The 25365-nt window shown below is 43.4% G+C and overlaps 1 protein-coding gene across 1 annotated transcript in view; it reads left to right on the forward strand.

Annotated features, from left to right (window-relative positions):
- Positions 1–25096, forward strand: part of LOC139689969 (homeobox protein caupolican-like) — a gene marked incomplete at its 5' end in the record, with an annotated part of 54782 nt that extends 29686 nt beyond the window's left edge. Inside the window, 3 exons of the mRNA XM_071587126.1 lie at positions 16501–16919; positions 21486–21886; positions 21938–25096. Of these exons, the coding sequence (XP_071443227.1) occupies positions 16501–16919; positions 21486–21886; positions 21938–23086 (1969 nt within the window). The remainder of the gene's footprint in view (positions 1–16500; positions 16920–21485; positions 21887–21937) is intronic.
- Between the last annotated feature and the right edge of the window lie 269 nt (positions 25097–25365).

The raw sequence follows: 25365 nt of genomic DNA on the forward strand, positions 1-25365 counted from the left end.
TTCTATTTCTTAATCATATAATCGAACTGAAAAAGCCTTGAGAACGGAAGGTAGCCCTAAATAGCGGGAGAAGAAATGCCAAGAAAGGCGCGTGTGTTGGCGTTGAAATCTGTGATAGGGGGAAACCGAAGGCGCGCACTGGGACTCTTTCAGAATCGGTGGCATCGGTGGTGGGGCGGTTGGTGTGTGGGGGGGGGGGTTGGAGTAGGAATGCTGAGTAGGGCGGCGTTGGGAGAGGAGGAGGATGAGATCTACTTCGCATGAAAGTGTGTGCACGGGGACATGGATAAGGGAGGAGGGGGCGAGAGGGGGTGGCGAGAGGGCGCGCGGAGGCGAAGAAGAGACGGGAGGAATTGAAATTTAAATCAGAGCGAATTTCTCTTGGGGGATTTGCGGGGAGGTGTCGACCGAAGGGGGAGGGCGGGCGGAGGGAAGAGGTATCTGCTAGGGTCTTGCTCCTCCGAAAGGCGAAAAGAATGTTAAAATAAGGAAGAAGAAGGGCGCGTAGGGAAGATGGGGAGAGAAGGAAGAGGGGCATCAAGGTGAGGGGAGAGGGATATGCGGGTAGGGATGGGGTTTGCGGAATAGCTGGAACCCTTTTGTGGATGTTGGTGGGTAGGGAGGAAGGGGGAGGGAAGTAACCGTGAGGTGGTGGAAGGGAATAAGAGTTAGGGGTGCTCCCTGAAGATTTATGTCATTTTTTTACTCCCAATCTTAGCCGCCCCGATATGCATCCCCTCATCCACATCTTCTCCTCCCGTGCTCCTTCCTCCTATCCGAGCACACGCGGCCCCCTTCCCTCCGCTTTATCTCCCTCCTTGCCCTGAGCGTCCCCTCAGCGAGACGACTCAAGAAAGGGGTTGAGGTGAAAATCGATTCTCGCCCTCTGATGGCATTGGGGAGGGGAGTGAGGGGCGGTTCCGTGTGGCGGAGGGGAGGGGGGTTGGAGGAAGACCGCCTGGGATAGAAGAGTGAGACGGAATGTGCAAGGGTCGGACGTGGGAAGGAATTGTCGTATAAGGATTAAGATAGACAAGGATATTGGAGGAGGATGGCGAAGGGTAAAAATGTCTAAAGGGGGACGGGCGGAGGTTTTTGGGGAATTTAAAGCAGCGACGTGAGGTTGCAATAAAAACGGAGTTTATTTCCTTATGGCGTTCGATGTCGCCTTGATGAGAGAGGGACTATAAAAGATTTGTGTGAAGAGAAGCTCGATGATATCTTGTGAATATGTAATGACCCGGTGTCTGCTTTCCTCGGAAGCCGCATTTCGAAGGCGTACTGGTTTTTTAATTAGGTGTTCACTTGCTGGAGCAACTTTTCTAGGCACGTAGGCGGTACAGTTAAAGCTAAGTACGTCCGTGAATAGAGATTTCAATCTGGAAACAAATCACAACAATTACCATAAGAAGAGTAAGGGAGTCGTAGCCACTCGATGAAGTTACAGTTGAGAGGTTTCATACAAGCATCACACGGGTCTCACTCGTGTTTCTAACTGTATTTTACTTGTCAAATCTAGATAGTCTTTCACAATTTACATTTAATTGCTCCAATTACAGATTATAAAAATAAAATGATGCCAAAAACATCATCATTTCCGCAGAGATAAGCATAAGATCTTAAGAATAATCTCTTCGATAAAACACACACATTATTGGAAATAGGAACTTTAAGTTTCAACAAACTTGCTCCATTATTAACATTTATGTGGCAGATTGCTTCAGAGAATTTGAAGAATCATCCAAATTGTGTCTTTGAATGTGAAATAGCTTTCTTAGAGTAATACCTTCCAAACATGAATCGCACTAGATTCTCCCAAGAAATTAAGACGGGAAAATGTATACATACCATCTTGCTTTGTCACACGCGAGGCCTTTGGGAACAGCATGTATCGCATATCTGTAAGTGAAAATCTTTTGAAGGAGAAACGGCAGTCGGATCGTGGGAAACGTCCAGCAAATCTCTCAAAGTACAGTTAGCCGCGAACATGTTTATTCTGTTTACGTGCCTCTTTATATTTCATGAAAAGGTGTTTGATGTTCATTGTTTCAGTAAAGAGCAACTAGTGTAATCAATAATAAAAATAAAATCTCTGAATGTTACCAAAAATCGGCTCCAAAAATTACCATAATACGCTATATACACGTACTATACCATTCTAGAGAATAAAATATCACGTTTAGGTTGTGAATCTATGGATTTTGAATATTTAAAGGTGTCATCTCCATCACCTCAACCAACATAGAGCGCATTAGGAAGATGCCATCGTTTGCAAATAAAGAATGAGATGGATGGGACGGAGTCATCTTAAAATACTAGACCCGCTTGTTGGAAATTTTGCCCCAGCGAGATGACACAGGAGTTGAAGAAAGTTGCGCCCGCCCATGTTACCGGCGGGTGTTGGAAAAGAGTTGTCTTAGAAAATGGAGGCGGTAGTTTTGAGGTTGCGAGGGAGTGGGGAGGGAGGTGGAGTTGGCATTACATTCATGAAGTGAATTCGTCGTTTTCCTTCACAGATGCGCGAACCCCTGAAACGAGCCGAAAGGATGAGTAGGAGAGGAGGCAGCCCACTCTCCTTAAATCCCAGGTCCTGCTCTTCTTTGCCCAATCCGCCACCCCCGTCCGACAACGGTCCCACCCCAACTCACCCCGCTCGGTCGCGTTAACTCCAGGGAATCTTCCTCGCCTCCTCGCTTCTCAACCTTCTTTTGTCCCACTCGTCCCCAGATACCACACACACACACACACGCGCAAGCGAGCGCGCGCCTCATCTCGTGCATTCACTCCCACGCTTTGTGTATTCCAGATCTCGCGGTGGTGGCTGTGCTACCGAGTGATCATAAAGGCGCACACTGCCTTCCCTCTTTGAATATCTCTTTTCTCTCTTGGAACCGCGATGGGATTCTGAAAACTTCCCCCCTACTCACTCTCTTCCCTTATTCACCTGGAGGGCCTGGGATGACGATGCACGGTACCCCGGCGTCACCTCGCCGGATCCCACTGACTTCTCGTACCTCTTTCCCATCGACTCTTTTCCTATCTTTTTTTAATTCTTCTGGAAGCGCCAACCTCATTCTTTAAGTTCCTTAATCACCTAAAAATAATCCGCCATGGCAGGCAGGACAGAGAGTGTCGATGTGGATCATTTGCACATAGAGAAACTCTCAGAAGAAAGCAAAACATGGATGAATGCAAAATTTTCTAATTCATTTTCGCAAGAAAAGTGTATAATAATTACAAGGAGGTGGATAAAATCATAAATATATTTCAACTCCGGGAACCCAATCAATTCTACTGAAAGTTAAGGTACGGAATTACAAATGCGGGATTCACGCACTGTAGAGTTGAAATGTTTCCGTTCCCCCAACCGATTCATTTAGTCCAAAATACCTCACGGTCAAGCAACCCTCCACCGATGGGTGGAGACGAAACGGTTAAGCCCATTTGGTTTCCTCGTAATTATATTTTTCAAATTTCACACTGGCATTGAAAATACTATTTTGCTAACACTTTACTAAAACTATTGACGTGAATACCAGGTAATGTCATGTTTCTATTGTAATAATAAAAACTAGAAACCAGTTCGGAATATAGAATGTAAAACTATTCTTTGGAGCATAGGAGTAACCAACTATTACCAGCGAACGTATTTTCCAAATACTCGAAGATAATCGATGAAGTTTTCTTGAGTAGCCTATTTTTCTGATCAGGAAGCTATAATATTTCTCGGACACTTTACCAAAAACACTTGAGAACCCCAGTCCGACAGATCCTTGGTCTCCAAAGCTTTCGAGTAAAATGAGGCCCCTTATGATACTTACCCCACCTATCTACCTATACAGAAATCACGACGATGTGAACCTTTCCTCATCCTTTTCTCCTTTTAGCAGAATAAAAACGCTCTGAGATCACCAACTTTGTTTGTTGGGCGAATAAAAGCGAGTTAGATATAAACAAAGAAAAAAACGGGACCAATGAGGCCCTCAAGCCCTCGACTCGGAGATTCCCTTTCATCACTCCGCCATCTTTCATGCGACGCCTCCACCCCCGCGCCAAAACTCTTCCACACTCCCCGCCTCCTCCCCCGCATTTCTTCCCCCGTCTCCAGCAAAACTCCTGTTCCATCCGCTCTTCGCTCCCTTTTTGATTCCCCCCATTTCCATCCCTCGCCCCTTTTTTAACCTGCCCTCTTTCTACAACAACCTCTTTCAAAGATGCTCCAACCGAAGAACACCGACCTCCACCGTAATGTCTTCAGCTCCTCTCCCACACACCCCCGCGACCCCTCCTCCTCCGCGGAGCCTCTTTCTTTCTCTCCACCCACAACCACTCCCCACCCCCTAGCACTCTCCCGTGAAGTCTTCCACGCCGCCACCGGTGAGGAGCGCTCGGTCGGGATTATTCCGAGTCCCCTCCCCCTTCCAGAATCCCCCAGGCCCTCACACCCTGACCTTATACATACACCCTTACACTCCATCCCTTTCATCCCTCTCCTCCGTTGCCTGCCTTTCTCTCTCTTTCCCTACCCGCTGTCTCTCCCATAACATTCCACCCTCTAAGGTCACAACTTCGAAAATCTCATAATTTCCCCAGTCTTATCTTTTGTTCTTTCGCCCCGACACGCCTTTCCCAACCGTTCGGAACTCCTTCCGAAGATTCGTCGACCTGATGTGATTTCCACGGAAAATTCCTTTTCCCCATTCGCTGCCATTTTCACCTCTTGTTCTTCGCTAGAGGTTTCCAAACTCTCACCACCCTCGCCCCTCCCCACCTCTTCTCCCCCTCCCCCCTGCTCTTCTTCCGACTCCAGACTCCCACCTTCCCTCTCTTTTTCTCTCGGCAGCTTCCCAAATCAACCTCCATCCACAACTCCATTCTCCAAGCCGTTTCTCATACCCCTTTACATCATTTCCAAGCTGAATTTTGACATAGCCACTATGAAAGTTCTGGGTTGATTGCCAAGTGGTCTCCCGCTGTTAATCGAAGAAAACATTGATCAGATGTGATAATCGATAGGGATATAACTCGAGTAAAATACAAGATAGGTCCAAACCTGTTCCAATATCTGTTGCTGAAAAATTGCATTTATTACTTTCATCATTTTTTCCTAATTATCTTTTAATTTTATTCGAAGAGTATATTGCTAAGATTATTTACATCGTAATGAATATATGTATTCCAGTTATAAGAAACTTACCATCCAATAGTACCTAAAAGTATTTCCAAGGAAAGAGGAAATAAAATTCATTAGATTTTGATTTTCGGTAAAATATTTCCGCATTATCCTAATATATTATTATTTCCAAAATCATCCTAATGAACAAACTTTCGTACTTCGCCGAAAAATACGCCCACAAGAAGTATTTCCATCGAAACTATTGAGCTAACTGAGGCCGATTCACTAAAATAAATGTATGCAATTTAATTTTTATATTGTTAACGCTTAGTTCAACAACCAATATCCGTACATTGGAGTCAATCATCAACTCGGTCCGTGTTTCGTCGTGCTCCCGAGGAAGAAGGCAAATGCACCTGGTAGTAGACGTCCGATGGCACTGCAGCGACAAATAATGATGAAGTCCAGAGAAAGAGAGCACGAAAAGTTTCGGGGACCGCCTAAGGCGGTGTGGGTGGAAAGGCTGTGACTGTTATGAGAACGAACAAAGGGGGCAGGCAGGAATGAGAACTGGGTGTTCTACGGAATGGTACGGAGGAGACCCATCTGGTTACAGCGGCGAGACGGGGAATGTGACGGATGATTTTATTTTCTCCCGCGACGGTGGAGTTGAAGGAGAAGGTTCGGCAGATGAGGCGGCGAGGGGGGGAGTGGGTGGGGGTTGAGGAGTCGGCAGAAAGGGTGAGGCTTGAAGGAAGAAGAGGATGCGAACTGCTTGAAAGCTAGCTAGCGTTCCACTTTGAAAACTAATTATTCTCACCGACCCCGCGAGCTCTTTGTGTCTGAGTAAACTCTACTAACAAGGTGAATGTGGTGGAGTGTGAGTAGGACGGATAAAAAGCGGGGGAGTAGGTGGGAATGGGCAATGGAAGACTTGGAGGAAGGGAGAGTTGGATGTGAGTGAGGGGGGGGGGGTGGAGATTTGTTTGCTCATGCGATGAAAAAAATCGGTGCCGCATATCTTCTCCTAATTTCCTCCCATTCTTCTCTGACTATGCAAACTCCTAATTTCCCCAGCATAATTTATTCCTATTGGTCGCTTATTCGCAATTTTTACTCGAACTTTGAGGGTGAGAAAGTGTATTCTTGTATCATTTTCTGGGATTTAATACTTATTCACTTCGAGTTGCGTTATAAGGATTCTGAAAAATAATTTTTCCCAATGAGATGCTACTAATTTGACTATTTTAATGTCCACACTTAAATGTTATTCATTTCCATTCACTAGGGCTTCAAGTTATCACTTCAATGAATAGTATATTTTGATATGGATGATATACTGCAATTGACAACTTAATCAAACAGATTACGGGTAAACATTTTCGTATACTAATTTACTACAGATTCAAATTTCCGTTATTTTGAGAAACTTGTTAGCAGGGCAATTGTATTAACCATGATTGACGCAATATTATTTATGACACAAATTGCATTTTTCATAGTCTTTCCTTTCGTATTTTATTCTAAACTGCATTGTGGGAGAGTTCATTTTTAGCGTATGGATTGAATGAGGTCAACGAAACAGTAGAGCAAGTCATCAGACCGATTTTACGTGTGAGATGCTTGTGTGCGAGTCTAGAAAAACAGATTTTCTGAGATTAGTGTAAGGAAATAGAATTCATTATCTTCCATTGTTCTCGAAAGGATTAAATATAACGTCAGAGTTAGTGGAAATATATCTAGAATATGAGTCTGAAGATACCCCATATTTTTCGCTCTTCAAGTTCTACTGCCAGTTTTCCAAGAACAACCGGGCATATAAGTACAAATCGAAGATATCACCGATTGATTGCCGAATCTTTGCCGCTATTCCCTCAGACGGAGCCCTAGCCAATGGATTTCTTGTAGAGTGTCCGACTCAAGTGCCGAAAGGGGGCGGAAAAATCAACAACATAGTGCAAGATTTATAACACTGCTCCGTTTATATTTTATGCATAAGCAATCAAAGTACTGCGGGGGATGCCGTGACGGTACCTTTTGACGAAGTCATCTGCTAATGTGTATTGAAATTGTTGCATTTTAATGCATGTTATCTCTATCATCGCATCTTCAGTATTCATGGATGAATTTCGTACAAAATTTGTACCAGAATATGAAAATAAGCATTTCAAAAAATGAGAAAATCATCGATATTTATCCTTTTTAATCTAAATGAAAATATTAATACTTTATTCCGTCAGTCCGATCTGTTTATTGCGACTTCGTTATCCGCAATGGCCATCCAAGGACAGAGGGGTGCTGCGATTCAACATTTTATTTCTCTCGGCGATTATACAATTTTCATAAAATCGGAGAGTGCCTCTAATTAATGTCCACAAATTGACTTAATGCCCATCTCTTATCATTTGAAAGCTATTTTACTTAAAAAATAGAAAATGGGGAATTACAATAATTGTGGAGGGAAGTATGATATACTGGTTTAATATAAAGTTTATACAAATAAAATGTGGGAGATGCCGTAACAATAACTTAGGCGCATTACAATACAAACATTTTAAATTGCTAAAATCATGCCGGTCAAGGCGAATAATTTTTACAATTTGAAATTGTTGCATTGTAATTATCGTTCATAAAAATTACTCTAAAGGCAACTGTTGATAGACATAATTCAAAGTTCCTCACCTTTAATTTCTACGATTCACCATTATTAATCGAGACATCCTGTAACTCATAAGTGCGTTAAATATTTTATTTTTATTTCATCAAAAGTGTACATTGTCCACGCGTTCGGAATTGGAACAATATATTTATCAAGTATATCGTTGTCGACAGTGAATATTTAAAAACTGAAGGGAAATATGAAGATAAAAAACGAATCTCATAACGGCGCATCCCTACAAAAACGCCATCTTAGTTAACGCTTGTTCAGAATGAGGAATAAATTGCATCCTAGTGCGGGCAATAATTTTATCAGGAACAATGAGATGAGGGGAAACGCCGTTCTCAGCAGAAACCAGCATAATGGAACTATTTGAAACTAGCACGAATTATCAGAGGGTGAGTTGAAATCACAAAAGGGGTGAGGGGACACGAAATGAGGGGAGAAAGGTATAAATAGGACTGGGAGGTGGGTACAAGATGGAGCGAGAGGGAGTGGGAGGAGGAGGAAGAAAGAGGAGGAAATATAGGGTGTCGGATGGGAGCGAGGAAGGCGGGGGAAGGGAGTGGGAGCATCCAGGACGTCGATGAGAGGCGGGGCTCTGATGGCGCGCGCAACTCTTCCACCACCAACCCCCTAACCCCTCCGCCCCACCCCGCCCAGCCCACCTCCCCCCCAGGGTCCTTTCTCCCTCGCCCCCACCACCCACGGAGATCGACCCCGCACCTCCCCACTATCCTCCCACCAACGCCTTCTTACCAACACCCTCCGCCCCCCACCACGCCAACGCCGCGCCGCCCTCCCTCTCCGCCCTCATCCAAACTCCCGACCGCCAGGAGCAGCTTCAAGCCCGTGACGCGATGTTCCGCCTTCTCCCACCCTCCCGCGACTCCTCCACACATACACCCTCTAATTCCCCATGCCTCCTTCCCTTAAAACTCCACCCCATCCCTCTCCGCTCACCATCCACCCTCATCCGCAGAGAGCTGTAGTAATACCTTTCTTCCTCCATGACTGTTCGACTTCCACGACCAACGAGACTAAATTTGGGTAAACCTACTCGTCGTTTGAAGCGCTGGCGACGAATTTTGGTGTGCGTGCACTCAACTCGGGATGCTTAATCCTCTATCCAGTCATTCATAATTACATTGAGTTTAACGAAATCGTTCACCTCCTCCTTGTCACGAGCCCCATCCCCTCTACACCGTTTCGCTATGTTGCCCGGCGACGCCTGAACTTGCATGCAGAGGGAAGGAATTTGTGGCTTCGCACATAAATTTGACGCAAATGAATTATGTTTTACGCTTGATCCGAAAATTCTCTCCAAGAAACTCATAGAGTACCCTTACACGCATGGAATCATAAAATGTCCCCATAGTTCGTTCACTAAATATATCCACCCATTGGTGTTTCATTTTGTAATGTAACATCTGTGAAATCCGCATTCGTTTTTTCATTCACACGCCACCCATATGATTTCACCTCTGAATCTCCCCGGTCTCGCTCGTCCCCTGGCGCCCTTTTTATTTTTCACCAGTCCTCCCCTTTGCGCACTTCCATCTCTCCTTTCTCCTCGCCGGTTCACTCGCCCCTCCCCATCGCCCAAAAACCATCCCGCATCCCTCCCTCCCTCTCTCCCTCGCTCTTCTTTTTTCCACCACCGTCGCTCGCACTGGAAAATCCAACGCTCTCCGATTAGCAATCACCATGGAAACAAGCCGTTAATGCGCCAAAACCTCAGGACCCCCGTGTGTGTAAGCGGAAGGCGGAGAGAAAAAAAACTCGAAAGCTCCCTTCCCTCCCCGGTTCTCTTTTACGCCCGCCGATGCCTCCCGCGCCCCCTCCCCCTCCGTCTCCCTCCCTCTTCCTCTGTCACTATGGTGGCCGTCGCTTCGGATGAGATCCAGTGTGTGGAATGGTTGGAGAGGGTTTGAGGGAGGGGATGAGCGGGGGAGAGGAATGGTGGAAATCCAATGAAAGCAAAGGATCCGTAAGATAACTGAGTTTGAGAGGAAAGTGGAGGAGGGAAATAAGTGGGCGGTGTTGATCGCCCGACGGTGAAACCCGAGTACGGGGAGGAGGAAAGTTGTGGGAGGGATTTCAAGCTGTTTCAACAAATGGAAATACTATGGAGGTTATTACATTCAGTGCATTGTTTTGGAAGTGAATGCGGGATGGTGGAAGTCGTGAGATGAAAAAAATATTTCTTTTTCCAATTTATCACTAGCCTGTCTAATTCATGAGGAATTCAAATATAGCAGTCAGAATTTAATCTATACCTTGGAGGAAAATTATTTCTGTGACGTACGAATCACTTCTGTATAATTTCTGTAATAATTTTATATGCTACTTTTTGATCCATTTATAGCTTCTCAGTATTGAAATCGAGCATGTGAGAAAGAAAAAACCGCTCTCTGAAACCCCCGCCACCTGGCAAAGAAGTATGTTTTTGTTGAAAAATTTAATTGAATATGCTGGTCCTTTTCACTCTAAAGACTTAAATATTTAACTATTTTATGGATTTTTTAAAAATCAATTTGAAATAAAAACATGAAATTCCAACATTAAGCAATTGGAAGGAGAATTACGAGTTTTTTTTACATTTATCAACAAAGTTTCAGCAACTATTTGGAAACATTGCGTATAATATCTCTCCAGATGGTAATATGTATGACATTAATCCTCGTGCTATTCGAAATGTTTCAAACGAACTTGGTAATAACACATTTTAATCTAATTACCTATCATCATATTTTAGCAATTAGAACCCGAAATCTTGTCCACGATTTTCAGATCTAATGTAGAGCTTTATGGGATACAATTAACAGTGGTGATAGGAACTGAGGATTTATTTTAAAAGATCAAACCGAATGAGAAAATTCGCAAATTGAGGGCGAAAGGGAGAAAAAAAAGAGAGAGGGGGGGAGTTGGGAGGGAGTGTGTGGGATGATGGGGGTGGGGAGAACAAGCTGTTCAGCGGAGAGGAGTTGGCGTGATATTGCGCATGCATGCCAGACGGGTTCGTCCGTTTCATTCACACCATTTTTTCCATCCTTCTCTTCTCCCCTTCCCCACAACTCAACGCGCAGCGGCGGACGCCTTGCCGTACACAATTGAAACTAATCTCCGGCCTTATTATATGCCCCACTCGCACCCAGACCCCTTGGCACACTCTGCCACACCCCTCCCTCCCCCCTCGCATTCCCGACCCCCGAGGCACCACTGCACACACATTCAAAGCTCTAATCCTTTCGACACTGCACAAGGCTCCCTCGTCCTCTCCCCACGCTTCCTATCTCCCCGCCAGAAAAAGCGGATTTCTTTGTGTGGGCCCACCCGGTGGTGCCCGTGCCCCCCCCCCACCTCCACCCCATCCGCCACCCTCATTTCTACATCCTCCTCCTCACCTTGCAGCCGGATATCTAGGCACTTTTCAGGAGGTTCCTCCCTTCATCCGCCTGTCGCCCCCCTAGAATTTCCATTTTTTCCCTAATTAAATCACGTCCCTGTGTATTTTTCAGAAAAAAACGCCCACCTTCCAGGCAGGAAATGGCGGCATTATTTTGCGAAACGGCTCTCATACTTCGATCGAAAGTGAGTGTTTTTTTCCCCTGGCATCAAGGGTGATATTCTTGATTCAAAATGCATTTTGGGGTAGTTCAAAATGATATATTTTTTATCTTATGACGGGGAAGAGGAAAGTTTGATGTAGATCAAACTTGAGGTTTTTCATGTTGCTACAAAGTTTTTCCTTGAGCCCATATTCCTTCGCTGAACTATCGTTTTATATTATTCATTGAAATTCATTTTCAGCTTCGCTGGTGAATGAAATAAGACGTGCTCAGCTAATAGTTAAAATACACAATAATATGAAACATTCGATTTATTCTCATACTAAAAGAAGCAATAATATATGGACTGAAGAGATCTCTATATTTTATCTTGTAAAATGATAAACAACACATAAAAAGGTTATATTCAAGTAAAATAATCAAGCATGGCACGTTTAAAATCCTCGACAATATTTAAAAGCAGAGCGAAAGATTTTTAAGAAAGTCAAGAACATTTTCTCGGCGAAAGGATATTTATTTGCCACGTGTTTTTTATCTTGCTTGCTGGTACTTAGCACATGCAAATATCAAAACTTATAGGTGTTCAGTAATAAATTAACTTCGATGAAGCATATGAAAATCTGACAAAATTATCAATCAAGGAAACCGATGCGAAATATAAAGATTCGAAGTGCATATTTAAGAGGCCTTTCACCATCTCACGGCGCCATCTATGCACCTCTCCGTAGTCTCACTCATTTCTTTCCCAAGTGCCCCATTCCCATATCATACTCCACGGCCATCAAAGCCCTGTCATCAACAAACCGATTGAATGAAACGTTCCTTTCCCCCAAAAATGCGGCTCCCGCCTCAGCCCTTCTATCTCCTTAACGTTTTTCCTCCGTTTAGTCCAATATAAAAGGGCCCTTTTCTTCCCCTCACTTAACGAATGCTTGAGGGGGCGTATTATAGTCTGTATGGGGAGGGATGCGGGGCAATGGGGAGGTAAGGAAAAGAGGGAGAGGCGTGCCACAGGGGTGGGGGAGGAAAGGAGGGACTCGGGCGGGTTAGGCGCAGGGGGTTGATGGGGGAGGGGACCGGGCGGCTCCTTCGTTAAGCACGGGGGACGTCGAAGGGAACGAGCGGAAAGGGGGTTGGCGCCTGAGAGAGGGAGGAAGTGCAGTTCTCGAATAGGAAGGGGAAAGGGAAGGGGGGGGAGTAAAGACCCCTACTGGGGTGGTTTGGGAAGTGGTGGTGTGGGGTTCAGACGGAGACGGGTTGGCTGGTGGGAGGAAAGAAGGGAAGCGGGGAGGGAAATTTAATTTCGATCCTCGTGGGGGATTCAACTCTCTGGAGGAAGAGAATGAGGGTAGAATGGAGAGAGTGGGAGGGAGGGTGAAGGAGAGAGGGAAGAAAAGGGCGAGGTTTGGACCCGGCTCGGTTACTGAAGGGGTGGAGGGCGGGTTGGGGAGGGGGTGAGGGTGAGAGGGTGAGAGTTAAGGGTACAGGTTCGCGGAGCCGTGAAGGAAAGAGAAGTTTAATCTTTGATAAGATTTTAAAGTAGGAGGGACGTGGGTTTTTATAAGGGAGGAAAGGAAGCCTGCCGAAGCAGCAGAGAGGAACAGGAGAGAGACCGGCAGGGGAGGGGGGCGAGAGGGAAGGTATTGGGGTGTTTGGCAGTGTGGGGAATGAGTGGCTTTGGGGGGTTTAAAAAGAAATAGCGAGGCTGGGCACAAGATGGGGGAGGAGGAGCGGAGGGTGAGATTCTGGAAAAATAAAATTAGAAGGGATGGAAGGAAGAGGGGCAAGGGGTGCACACGGGAGCACGGGGGAGGGTGGGGCCAAGTGGGAGAGAGGACAGGGGGAGGACGACATGGAGAAGAAAAGAGCGGGGAGCTGGAAACAATGCGGGAATTGTAGAGCGGAAGTATGATTGCTGAAAGCTGAGATAGGTGTAAGAAGGGCCAGGTCGAAGAAAAAGAGTGAACACAAATCCATAGGATATCTCATTTGAAGCCTGAAAAGTTATCAAATCTCAGAAGTTGGATGATTATAATGAGAGGAAGATTGGTTTCTTAAAAATTGAACTCGGACAGGCAGTTATGAACGTTGATCGTTTTCTACGTTGGTTATGAAAGTGCACTTCAAACGCCAGAGATGGTCAGGAGGGAAAGAGAGATATCGAAATTTTCACCCTGTAAAAGTTGATATATTTGGTTAATAATGAGTTATAATTTTTCCGTAACCATCAATAACACTTTTCTTAATATTATCCTAAGATTATTTCCAAATCCAATAATCCGGTCTAAAAATATTTGACATCAAAGATGACAAACTTTTATCAATGAATTACTAAGATCCACACTTTAGTGGTGGTCTACTATGTTTCAAAATAATCAAGCATGGGAATCCTTTTACTCCTAGGTCATAGCTTCATCTATAACCGGAAATCTTAATTTAACATTAATACGCAAATAATAAAGCTGTGCATACGAGCCGTTTTCAAAATGTCATATATTGGTTACACACAACGTACTTAAAGCCTTCCTAATTCATTTCAATTTTGCACTACATTTTTCCCAGCCGCAAAATTTGAAAAATCCGCGTAGACATTTTAGAAGAGTGGAGCGAACTCAAGAATACATTGGGTATTTTATACAAATTAAGTTTCCTTAATTAACTGTTTTAATGAGAGACATCCAACATTTTATTTCTCAGGCGGAGAGGAAAAGCTAATAATTAATGCAAGCGGGCTCAAGCATCTTCATCTTAACTTTGAAAATGAATTGCTGCAGTAATTATGTTGATACGAGACGTAAACTCCTACCTCGATTCTTTACTATTATAGAAATCTGTCGAATTTGGGGGCAAGGGAGAAACAGTCAGTTTGGATTAATAATACAGAAGCTCAAACGAAATTCCTTCCTAACGAGCAAGAAGGAAAATGCCGCCTAGCCATGCCGATACATCAGGTAAAGAAAGGAGAATCATCGCAAAGTAATCCACCTAAGGCGTGTTTTATTTAAGCATCCCAGCCTTTCAGACAATTCTCGGGAGAGAGAGAGAGAGAGAGGGAGAGAGAGAAAATATATCTCCCACTCCCGAGATACCTGGAGGATAGACTGGGAGAAAAGGAAATAAAGATTGGCGTCACACTGGTGAGGTTGGGTGGGAGGACGGAAGGGAAGAGCAGCGAATGAGGGAAGCGAAAAGTAGAGGACAAGGCAAGGCCTGAATAAAACAGTGGAGCGAAACGCAAGGGAGGTCTAATTGGACATGGCGGAACTTCTGATCATAGTGGCCCCAGCACGGGGACCAGGACCGAAAAGGAAAGATAAATGGTTAAAGAAGGCGAGTGAGTGATGCGAGTGGAAGGGGAAAGGGGAGTGAAAGGGATGGTTTATTAGGGGCGGGGGAGAGGGTGTGGGATGCTACACAGTGAAGTAAACAAAAGGCGTAATAAGAAGATGGCGGCGCCTGCATGCGTCGACTGGGAAAACATTTTTAATTGATCCCGCCACTCTACGATTCGATACGTGATGAGGGAAGAAGGAGGGCGCAGAAATCGCGAATGGGTGAAGAGAAGAAAGGCGTGGTCTCGAACTAAGTCAGAGGAGGTCGCGCGTTTGGCATGTTCCTCGCGGAGCTGACCACGCCCGCGAGTTTTTTGGAGGTTCTGGTAAAAGACGGAATTCAGATAAGACTCGCAGGACTGCATGGCGAGAAAGTTGGTTGGACAGATGAGGGGCACGGTAGGCAATACCATAGGTTCTCTCAAAATTAAATGACCACAAGATCCCACAATTTTATATTTATTAAAAAACGAGGTCGTGTATTTATAAAAGTACACAAAATATGATATGGTTAACGACTGAAAACTCACTTGAATTTTAAAATTAAATGACGAACAGATATCTCTGAATATTTTGAATAATTTAAATGGAGGGAGATACTACACTGTTACAGGAAATTGATTTCGCCAAAATTTATCCAGAATCTGATAATAATTTAGTCAATACAAGGTTACTTTGGAAAGTAAACTCTGTTATATTCATTACTGAAATAGAAAGAAAGACTCGTACCTTTCCACAGACTTCTACTTGAAGTCTGTGGAAAGGTACGAGTCTTTCTTTCTATAATATAACAGAATATATTCTATTGTTTCAGGCTCCACTTCGTGGAAGTAATTGATATCCATTACTGAAATAGAAAGAAAGACTCGTACCTTTCCACAGACTTCTACTTGAAGTCTGTGGAAAGGTACGAGTCTTTCTTTCTATTTCAGTAATGGATATCAATTACTTCCACGAAGTGGAGCCTGAAACAATAGAATATATTCTGTTATATTCGTTATTGAAGTAGATTTATCACAATACATCTAGATAGATGACATTTCAGCAGCCAGTGCACATAACATATCGGATTTCCTTATCCTCTTCGAAAATACTTTCCTACTTTAGGACCCAGTAAATATTGCATTACTTATGGTCATCGCATTCCATGCGCGATAATGTTTCTGAGGATCTCACGATTGAATTCGTGGGAAGGTGGATTGTCTGCGATACAATAAATCTAGCTTTGAACACCGATGATCGTTCTGTTTTACTGGTGAGCAATAATGCACTCACGACCTAACAAAATGTTCAAGGGTTTATCTGGGTAGTCATGGCAGTGGTTCGCAACGCAGCTTACCGTACCGTGATAGCAGAGCCATCCAATAGCGGTTAGAACCATCCAACCCAAATATCATCCCACGAACGCTACTCTGGTTTCTATTAGTTGGCAGCGAGAGATGGAAAATGAAACTAGAAAACTAGAATTGATCTCATGTACAATATTTCCCAATACTTGGATTGCCATTTGATTCAAATCCCTAATCCCTATCACCCGCTATATATAAGTTCAGAGTGGATGAGAGTTTTTAACAATGCATACTCCACAATCACACCAAAAAATTGGGCGTGATGCAAAGGACTCTCATATATATTTATCCCTATATTTCAAATATTTCAATTTCCCAGAGTTTTAACTTTTAATGCCTCGCCGAGCTAATGGCATGAAAACGTGCGTTTTCCCCGAAATTTAATTAAATTTTGTCATGCTTATGGATTAACTCAACATTCCACCTCGCCAACTTTAATTAACTCTCCTCTCCCCTCCCGGAAACACATTAGGTATGGCATGGACCTGAATGGCGCGCGGCGTAAGAACGCCACGCGGGAGACCACAAGCACCCTGAAGGCCTGGCTGAATGAGCACAAGAAGAACCCTTACCCCACCAAGGGCGAGAAGATTATGCTGGCCATCATCACGAAGATGACGCTTACGCAAGTGTCCACGTGGTTCGCCAACGCCAGGCGGCGGCTGAAGAAGGAGAACAAGATGACGTGGGAACCAAGGAATCGGGTGGAAGATGAGGACAACAATAACAACAGCCACCACGAAGATGATGACGACGACGATGACGACGAAATGGGCGGCGGCGGTGGCCCTGACGTAGGCGGCGGCCCGGGCGGCGGCGGCGTCGGAGCGAGGAAGGCGGAAGGGGCGAACGGCAAGGACGCCCTCCTGGGCAAGGAGAATCCGTCGCAAGGTAAGGAAGGGGACGACGCCTGCCCGCCCTTATCCATTTGAGGGAAATCCCACTAAGGTTCTCGTATCCGTAGTGGAAAAAAATCGCACTTTTTTGTCGTGCGCGTTTTCCTTTTTTCCCTGCATTGATCCCAGTTCATTCACTAATACGGTTCTGAATGTAGGTGAATGGGGGTTTTGACTGATGAACTGGTCAATTGCATGCTTTATCTACCCATTAAACTAAATATTACCTATTATACAACACAAGAGGTTCATTTTAATGTACATTAAAAGAATTTTTTAATGTGAGCAAATTTGATTTTGGAACATGAACAATCAAGTATATTATATATCTATCCATAAAATCATATTCTATCACTATATGGCGAGGTTAATTTTAATTTTCATGAAATGAATCATGAACTTAATTAAGAGACACTTATGAGTTTCCTGTGCTTTCTAGGTAATTTAAAGTGCTTGAAATGTCATATACAGGTACACCATATTCCATTTTCATTTGGCAAATATTTATACTTCTCCATTGCCATTTTCACTAATTACAGGGTATATATCTCATTCCATGGCTAGATTAAATGTTCTCAGGTAATTATTTTGATCTAATGTCGTCCAGGTAGGTAATTAATATTCATAGGTCAGTAACATCGCTCCTTGAAGGACTTCTCTCGGGAAAAAGATAGTAGCCTAAGAGATGGTTACTTAATGCATACCCAACGGACGTCGCTCGTGGCATCGCACGTGTATTAGCTATTTTTGAACAACGTTTTGAAAACATGAGGTGCTTCCTTAAATACGATTAACACTCGACCCGGTGGTCTGAAATGACTGCTTGCCTCCAAGTATACACGAGTGGGAGGAAAAAAAGACTAAGCCATCCAAATCCATGCATCACAAATTAAGTACTGCTCAGCAGCGATGCAAAGAAGTCTAATTAACCATACAACCGAAATAAAATTTAAAAGAAATATTGTAAAAACTTCAAGCTGTTTTTATGAAACGGGAAAATATTAGTATTTCCGTTTTAACGTTAAGAGACTTTAATAAATGCTTTATATTTTCACTACTAAACTGTCAAGTAATTCTTATTAAAAGGTACTGGCTGTGTGTATCCTGAACGTAGTATTTCCCATTCAAACTAAATGAAAGGTGATACCTTATTGGACATTTTTGGCTATTTTCATCAAAAATATTGGGAGTATATATATATATATAATGCCTCAATATGGTCCCCATAAGTGCAACTTCGAAACCACTGAGCTCTCAATTGTTACTTAAGTGACGTATAATAAAATTATAGGCCGCAAACACATATAATTCTGTGATAATATATTTAAGGCTTGGATTTGAAAAAAGATACCGGAAAAGAACGCATCATATTTTTCTTCAAGAGTGTTGCCGTTTATGTTAAAACCATCTTTCGCGGAAATAATAAAAATGTCCATTCCAATGTGCCCATTCCATCAATACCCGTGCGGCTAATTTAGCAGAGCATTCACAAGGGTCACTTTGACAACAGTTAATTTTATTCATGCCTAGTATTTGGTTATTTGTCGGAATTAGGCACTGAATGGCCTTATTTGGTTTGCTCAAATGCACGCGTCGTATTGGTTTTCTTAAAAAAAACTAACTTAGTTTATTGAAAAAATTGGAAATAATTGTTCAAGCAGCATAAACTATGTCTCATTCTTTCAAATTCGATAGAGAATTTATCATTGTATAGATGTTTCTTGCGGCTAATGAGACACCAAAACAAAAACTATCCCGTATCACAAACAAATCCATATCTAGTAGAATCATGCATTAATTCTATAAGTTTCAAGTCTGGGTGTACGTGTTTCAGGATTAGATCAAAGAGCATGATAGTTAATTTCATAACATCATCATCAAACCAAAGCATCTTTTCGGAGTTGGAATTAAAATTGAGTCATCTCTCAATACTTGGGAAACGATACTGTATACCTTTCAAATTAAAACGAGTATTATATTCGTTTTTTCCTAATGAGCACAGTGTTTAGTGAATAGTTCTCATTCTCCTGCTAAAAAAAAACTTCCAAATCATTTATTTTATTCACTAAAATCAATTCACTCATTGGTCATCATATTTCGCATCTTGGGAGCGTTTTGTGGGATCCTGTATCGCATATATTATGAGCATAAAGAAGTCAATGGTTTTAGACTCAACTTTGTGAATATTCAAGATCACTGAATATATAAACTTCGTATTTTTTCACGCTAAAGTTTGTCACACTACTACCGATTTCGACACAATGGCGCAAGGGCATAATATCTTGGTAAAGAATGTGTACATGATCAATCATAAATAGCAATGAAAAATTCCTGCGCATGGTAAAATGGAAATGTGAAGAAACCTAACGAAATGGAATCCAGCTTGGTGTCAAAAAATTAACTGTTTTGATTATGTTTTGGAGATTTTTATATGATATATAAAGTATCTTTGGAATTCCTTTAGTTAGGTATTTTGGGTTTTCGTATTTCTTAAAGCCATTCAGGTATGACACTAAAGGAAATACTGAACTTATTAGCATATCACAATTTATCTCCCGCTGAAGGAGTACCCTTTAATTAATTATGCATGACATTTTAAATCTGCCGTACATGCCGGTTTCTGTAGGAGGTTATATGGAGTTTTGTGCATATAGGAGATTGACTTTTGCGCATGAAATATTTTACTTTTATGAAAAATTGGTATTTCAAATTGTTATTGATTCAAGGATAAACCAGATGTGTGTTTTGATCTTATGTAAAAAAACTCTTTAAGTTCCCTGAACTTTTGGTTTATCGCCTAATTTGAAAATTTAAAATATAAATCAGGCACATGCATTTATTGTGTTGCATTTATTCACGCAAAATGTGTCGCATTTATTCATTGTGCATTAAACTACTTTAACAATATTCACCTGAAATGAAATGAATAAATAAATAAAGTATAAATACCCTGTATTTCCTTCAGTATAAAATAACTTTTACGTCGATTCCAATTTGACTGCCTAAGAGGACATCATTGGGATACAGTAGTAAAATATTAATTCCACGAAGAACAGAAACACTACTTAAGTACTGCACTGATGGCCAAATTACCTGAACAACTATATAGAAGGTAAAAGAGACGTGATAGAATAAAACACAGGTAAAAAATATAAATTCGTGGGAAAAGCTTCATGTTCCCCAACTCTTTGCCGTTTCCGCCACAGAAATCACTCTCAGAGAGCAACTCCATCTATTTTTAACGTTTCTTTGCTCTCCACATGCATTATTGCTCCGCTGAAACTCCCAGTTCATTCGGTATATGTCTATTATTATATTATGTAAAACTTCCGATGAGGAAATTAACGGATTTTTCATTTAATAGTGCGAAAAATGCCACAAGAGTACATGCTCGCACATAATTTATATGAATATCATTTAACTCTTTTCCCCGCCTAAGTGCTGATTTACCTAGAATGATGAGTTCACTGATCTTTCGAAACTCACGCAGAGTATCTGTGTGTTCAACACATCAGACCTCGAAAATTGGTCACATAGGAACGCGTCCACTACAAGAACACATCCCACCGCTTTTTTTTTATCTTTCATTCTCTGCTTTTTCATGAATTCTTTTATGCGCATTACTCCACCTGGCTTGCACCATGACAAAGCCTTACCTCACACTCATCTCCTCGACTTAAACCCTTCTGTCCAACCTCGTCCTTGCAGTCCCTTGGCTTCTGCGACATGATTCGAATCCCTGGTATTACAGAAGGGATTTCCGAGGCTTGTAGACATTCTCCCTCCTTCCCCACTCCCCGTGGACACTCTATTCTCATTATGTCCGGCTTCCTTTCTGCACCCCGTTTTGTTGTAACTGTTGATGTCCATCCGAGTGGGACCCCGTCAAAGTTTCTATGCCAGATATCCTGGAATATTAAGGAAACAAAACATTATGTTAATAATTGGAATAAACTCTAGAACCATCGGTAGGGATAGAAATATTCGGGTTAAAATTAGTCTGGTGTTATTCTCCCCCAGCCACACACCCTAGCGGTGGCTTGCAGAGTCTTAAAAAATACTAAAGAAATACTAATCATCCATGCAACGGGAGGGATTTTTATTCTTCCAAACACTATTGGATTTTGTAATCTATTAAACCGTATTGTGACTGCTAACCAGTAAAACAGTTTTACTACGAGAGATTCTGTTGAAATTGCAAGAAAAATAATTTACACCTTTTGCATATAATATAACACATTGGTATATGAAAGTTTGCATGCAATAAATATTTGAAATATCTTTTCATATTCTGTATATTCAATTAACATCAACAAAATAAAAATAAAGACTTTATAGCCAGTGTCCATGAAGAGCAGGCGAAGGAATAACTCAGTTATTGAGGATATCTATGTAATTTGAAGTTATCTGTAACAAATACGTGCGGCAGGGTAAATATTCTTGGTCAGATCCCCAGCATTCCATACATGGGGGCAAAAAAATGTTATGTAACGAATTTTCAAATCGTTGACTCAAACGATGGCATTTACAACTTATGCACTTTCTTTTTTACGACATTTAGACTCGAAGGACTCTGGAACCGCTTCCAGCGAAGATGGTGAAAGAATGGGAGAGAGAGAGCAGCGGCTGGGCCTCCTCGAGCTCCGCCGCGCATCGATGCTCGGCGGACTGGGTCTGGCCGGTCACCCTGGAGGTGGGATCCCGGGCCGGAGGCCAGGAGACGGGGGCGAGTGGGGCGATTCGCAGGCGGCCGAAAGCGGACCGGACTCCCCGGAGTGTCTCTTCGAAAAACCGATCCACCCCCTGGGCATCCACGCTCCCCACCCGCACCATCCGGGACAGCCGCACCCTATCCACCCTCTGCACCCGGGTTCCCACCTGCAGCACCCGCACCATCCCCACCTGCAGCCTCCCGCTCCCCACCCGCACCATCCTCACCCTCACCACCACCCCCACCTCTCTGCCTCCTTCCCAGCACACCTGCACCCTCCGCCACCCCCTCCCCCACCCCCACCGCACCCACCGCACCACCACCACCTCTACCACCACCCCCATCTCGCGCACCCACACGCGGCCCTCAATCCTCACCACCAAGCCCTCGGACCCCTCCACCTCCATCGAGTCCCCGTCACCGGAGCCCCCTCGTCCACTTCCTCCTCCTCGGCCTCCCCACCGGGCCATCCGGATCCTTCCTGCTCGCCTCCAACGGCGCCCGGGGATTCGACCATCGGCGGCGGAACTGGGAGCGGTGGCACCAACGGCAGCACAAAACCCAGAATATGGTCTCTGGCGGACATGGCGAGCAAGGAGAGTGACCGCGGTCAGCATCCCGCAGTGGCCATAGTTTCCGCATCCTCACCGCCCACTTCGGCTTCTTCATCCGCCTTTTACTCCACGTCGGCGGGAAAACTTGTCGCGCCCCTGGCTGCGAGGAGCGGCATGCCCTCGCAGTCTATACCACCACATTCGGCTGCCATGGCCGCTGCGGCAATGGCGGCGGGCTACGGAGGACGGCCAGCGCACGACTTCTACCGGAGTCTCTACGGTGCGGCTGCAGCGGCGGCCGCGGCCGGGGTCGGAGGGAACAACCCAGGAGGTCCTTTGGTGGTGTCCGGCAACGGACTAGGAGGGGGAAGTGGCGGAGATGTGTCCCTCCTAGAAACGTACACGAGGACTTTCGGACTGAACGGGTGTATTGGAACCAGTCCGGGAGGAGGGGGTGGAGGCAACGGAGGCCCTCTTTCCTCCGTGCTGTCGAAAGCCGCGGCCGCCGCCGCGGCGGCATCCACCAAGTCCTCAGTGGTACCGGCGCCTCCCACCTCAACACCCTCTAGTGCCGGAGGGCCCTCGGGGCAGTTCCCCCAGAACGGCACCAGCGGCGGAGGTTTATGTCTGGCGTCTCTTTCGTCCCTGACGGGACAAGCCGTGGCGACTTCCAGTGGCGCCAGCGCTAATGTTTCATCTTCGTCGTCATCTTCCTCTTCATCTTCATCTTCCTCGAGCTCCTCCTCTTCCATCGAGCAGCAGCTGCAATCGGCGGGACTGCACACGGCGGTCAGGCTGACGCCGTCTTCCGCGGGATCGGATGGGAAGGGTGCGGCAACGGTCGCAGTGCCCGCGACATCCCAGGCGCCCAGTGGTGCCGCGGCTTCTAAGGCCTGACCCGTTGCTGGCGGCCACATACTCCCCCGCCCGTGGCTGAAGTGAGTGCACTGCATAGGACAAGCGGTTTCGGTGCTCGGGACTTATACTGCTTTGAAGTTTTAGACGTGTGCATGCGGACAGGAATTCTTCACGTCGGTCATATCACTTGGAAGTGCGCAGTATTCTTACTGGAGCAAGACCATTACATTATCATGAACATGGACATGCTGGCTGGAATGTAATATAATATCCTATTAGCCAAGCAGGTGAGCTTTAGTATGTGATAGAAGTTTGTTTCCTCCACGGCGAGAAAGATGACGAGTGTGTTACTTTGTTGGGTATTAAATAGCCAGTCGTGGGTCACGCACAAGGTTATTCCCACGTTAACTCAAATGGGACCTTAAAGGTTTTATTAGTATTCTTGCATAATTATGGACTTCTAAAGGGAAGTGTTTCATATTTCACAAACGTTTTAAGATTATGTAAAATCAATAAGTGTGGATTAATAAGCGTTAATTCGCCCCATGCTTTCAGGTTTCTTGTGGTGGACTAAGTTCATGGATGTAGTGATTGAAGGCGGAGGGAATAATTCAAAATCGGACGGGTGTACCCATGATTTTAAACATTGTGTTCGCATTCAACTGAAATACGAAGGAACTCTGTGATGATGAAATTCGAATGTTACCCACAACGAGGAGCTTAAGTGTCAGTGGCGGGAAATGATACGGACATTGACGAACAATTGAAAAAAAAATGTGTGTATTGAATGTACCAAATACTTTGCGACTCTGTGGGGTGTATAAAAATATAGAACGATGTTTCAGTCGAAAGATGTCTGAATAGTCGCAGGAAAGTAACGATGACACTGTAACAGACATCTCGATCATTTAGGTTCGAGTGGTTTTTCGTATCGGCATATATATATATATATAAATATAAAAAGTGTGAGCATGAAGGAAGTCATAGAGGTTAACTTAAATAATTATTATATGTGATAACTTCAGTTTTATTTCCAAAAAAGGTTTAAATCGTAAGAAACCAAACCCTTCTGTCCAAGTAGCCTTCCAGTGTGCTAACACCTATTTGAAAACCTTTCTATATCTTTAAAAATAAATCCAAAATCTTCGGGTTTCCCTGGAAATACTTTTTGTAAGAGACAATGGCGATAATTTGGCATAGGTAATCCGAATTTAGGCAGAGCTTTCTATAGTCTCAAGTGCATTATCCATTTAAATAACTTTATTTGGAAATATTTTTTTAGCTCAACTGAAAGGTTAGAAGAAGAGTTGAAAATTTGTTTTCAGATGATTGTTAGTGAATTTCATGCCATTTTTAATTTACCAATTGTAAAGCTGCAATACCTTCTTGTGTTAAATGGTGAAAATATCGATAAAAATTTCCAGATAGATATCTTGGTTGTACTTATTGTTCTTTTTGTCTAAAGGGCAATTGTTGGCCAATTGAAGTCTGTCTACCGTGTATGTATGTATGTGTACCTGTAGGGTTTTAGACGTGAAAAACGAGAGTGCTTGTTTTTTCAATGAGTAATTGGTGAATTAAAAACTTTTCAGAATAATAACTGAATCTGAATATACAATTCCTCGGACAGTAAAAATATATTTAAGATAATTAAGTTGTTATTTTGAAATTGCGATGGCTGTAATCGTTGCTTTTTTGGAATCAGGTTACTGCGAAATAGTTTCCTGACACTGTCCGGAGTAATTTATTTGAAATTCTAAGAGTCATTATACAATTGAAACACCACTTAAAAACTCATAGATATTGTGGAATAACAGCAAACATATCTAAGCCATATACGCTGAAAAAGCCGTACAAAACAATTGAAATCCATGAAAACGCTATAGAGGTTGACACATACTTCGATTACATGACTATTTAAACGTGATAATGATATCATTAAACAGTTGAATATATTGACGAGGCTTCTCATGCATAACAACTCTGCTGAATGGTCCGACTCTTTCATTAACTCTTCTTTGTGTGTGTGGACACTCTGTGACGAGACAATAAAATAAAAATTGTTCAATTGTGTGACTTATTTTTATTTATTGTATTATTTTTGTATGAAACTCGATCTAAACCTACAGCATGTTATATTATGGATATTTAAGAAAAGTCAAATGTACTTATTAGGATTTTCTAATTATTTTACACACCCTTCACAAGATAACGTTGAAATACTTACATAAATTTCCCTATATGTAAACGGTATTTGGGTTTACTTTCATAGTGGGTGGAACCGTTCAGATAAAGTTATGTATAGGCAACTATTCTCA

This window comes from Hetaerina americana, unplaced genomic scaffold, assembly GCF_022747635.1.
Source record: "Hetaerina americana unplaced genomic scaffold, ioHetAmer1.1.p SCAF_3, whole genome shotgun sequence".
Lineage (NCBI taxonomy): Eukaryota > Metazoa > Arthropoda > Insecta > Odonata > Calopterygidae > Hetaerina > Hetaerina americana.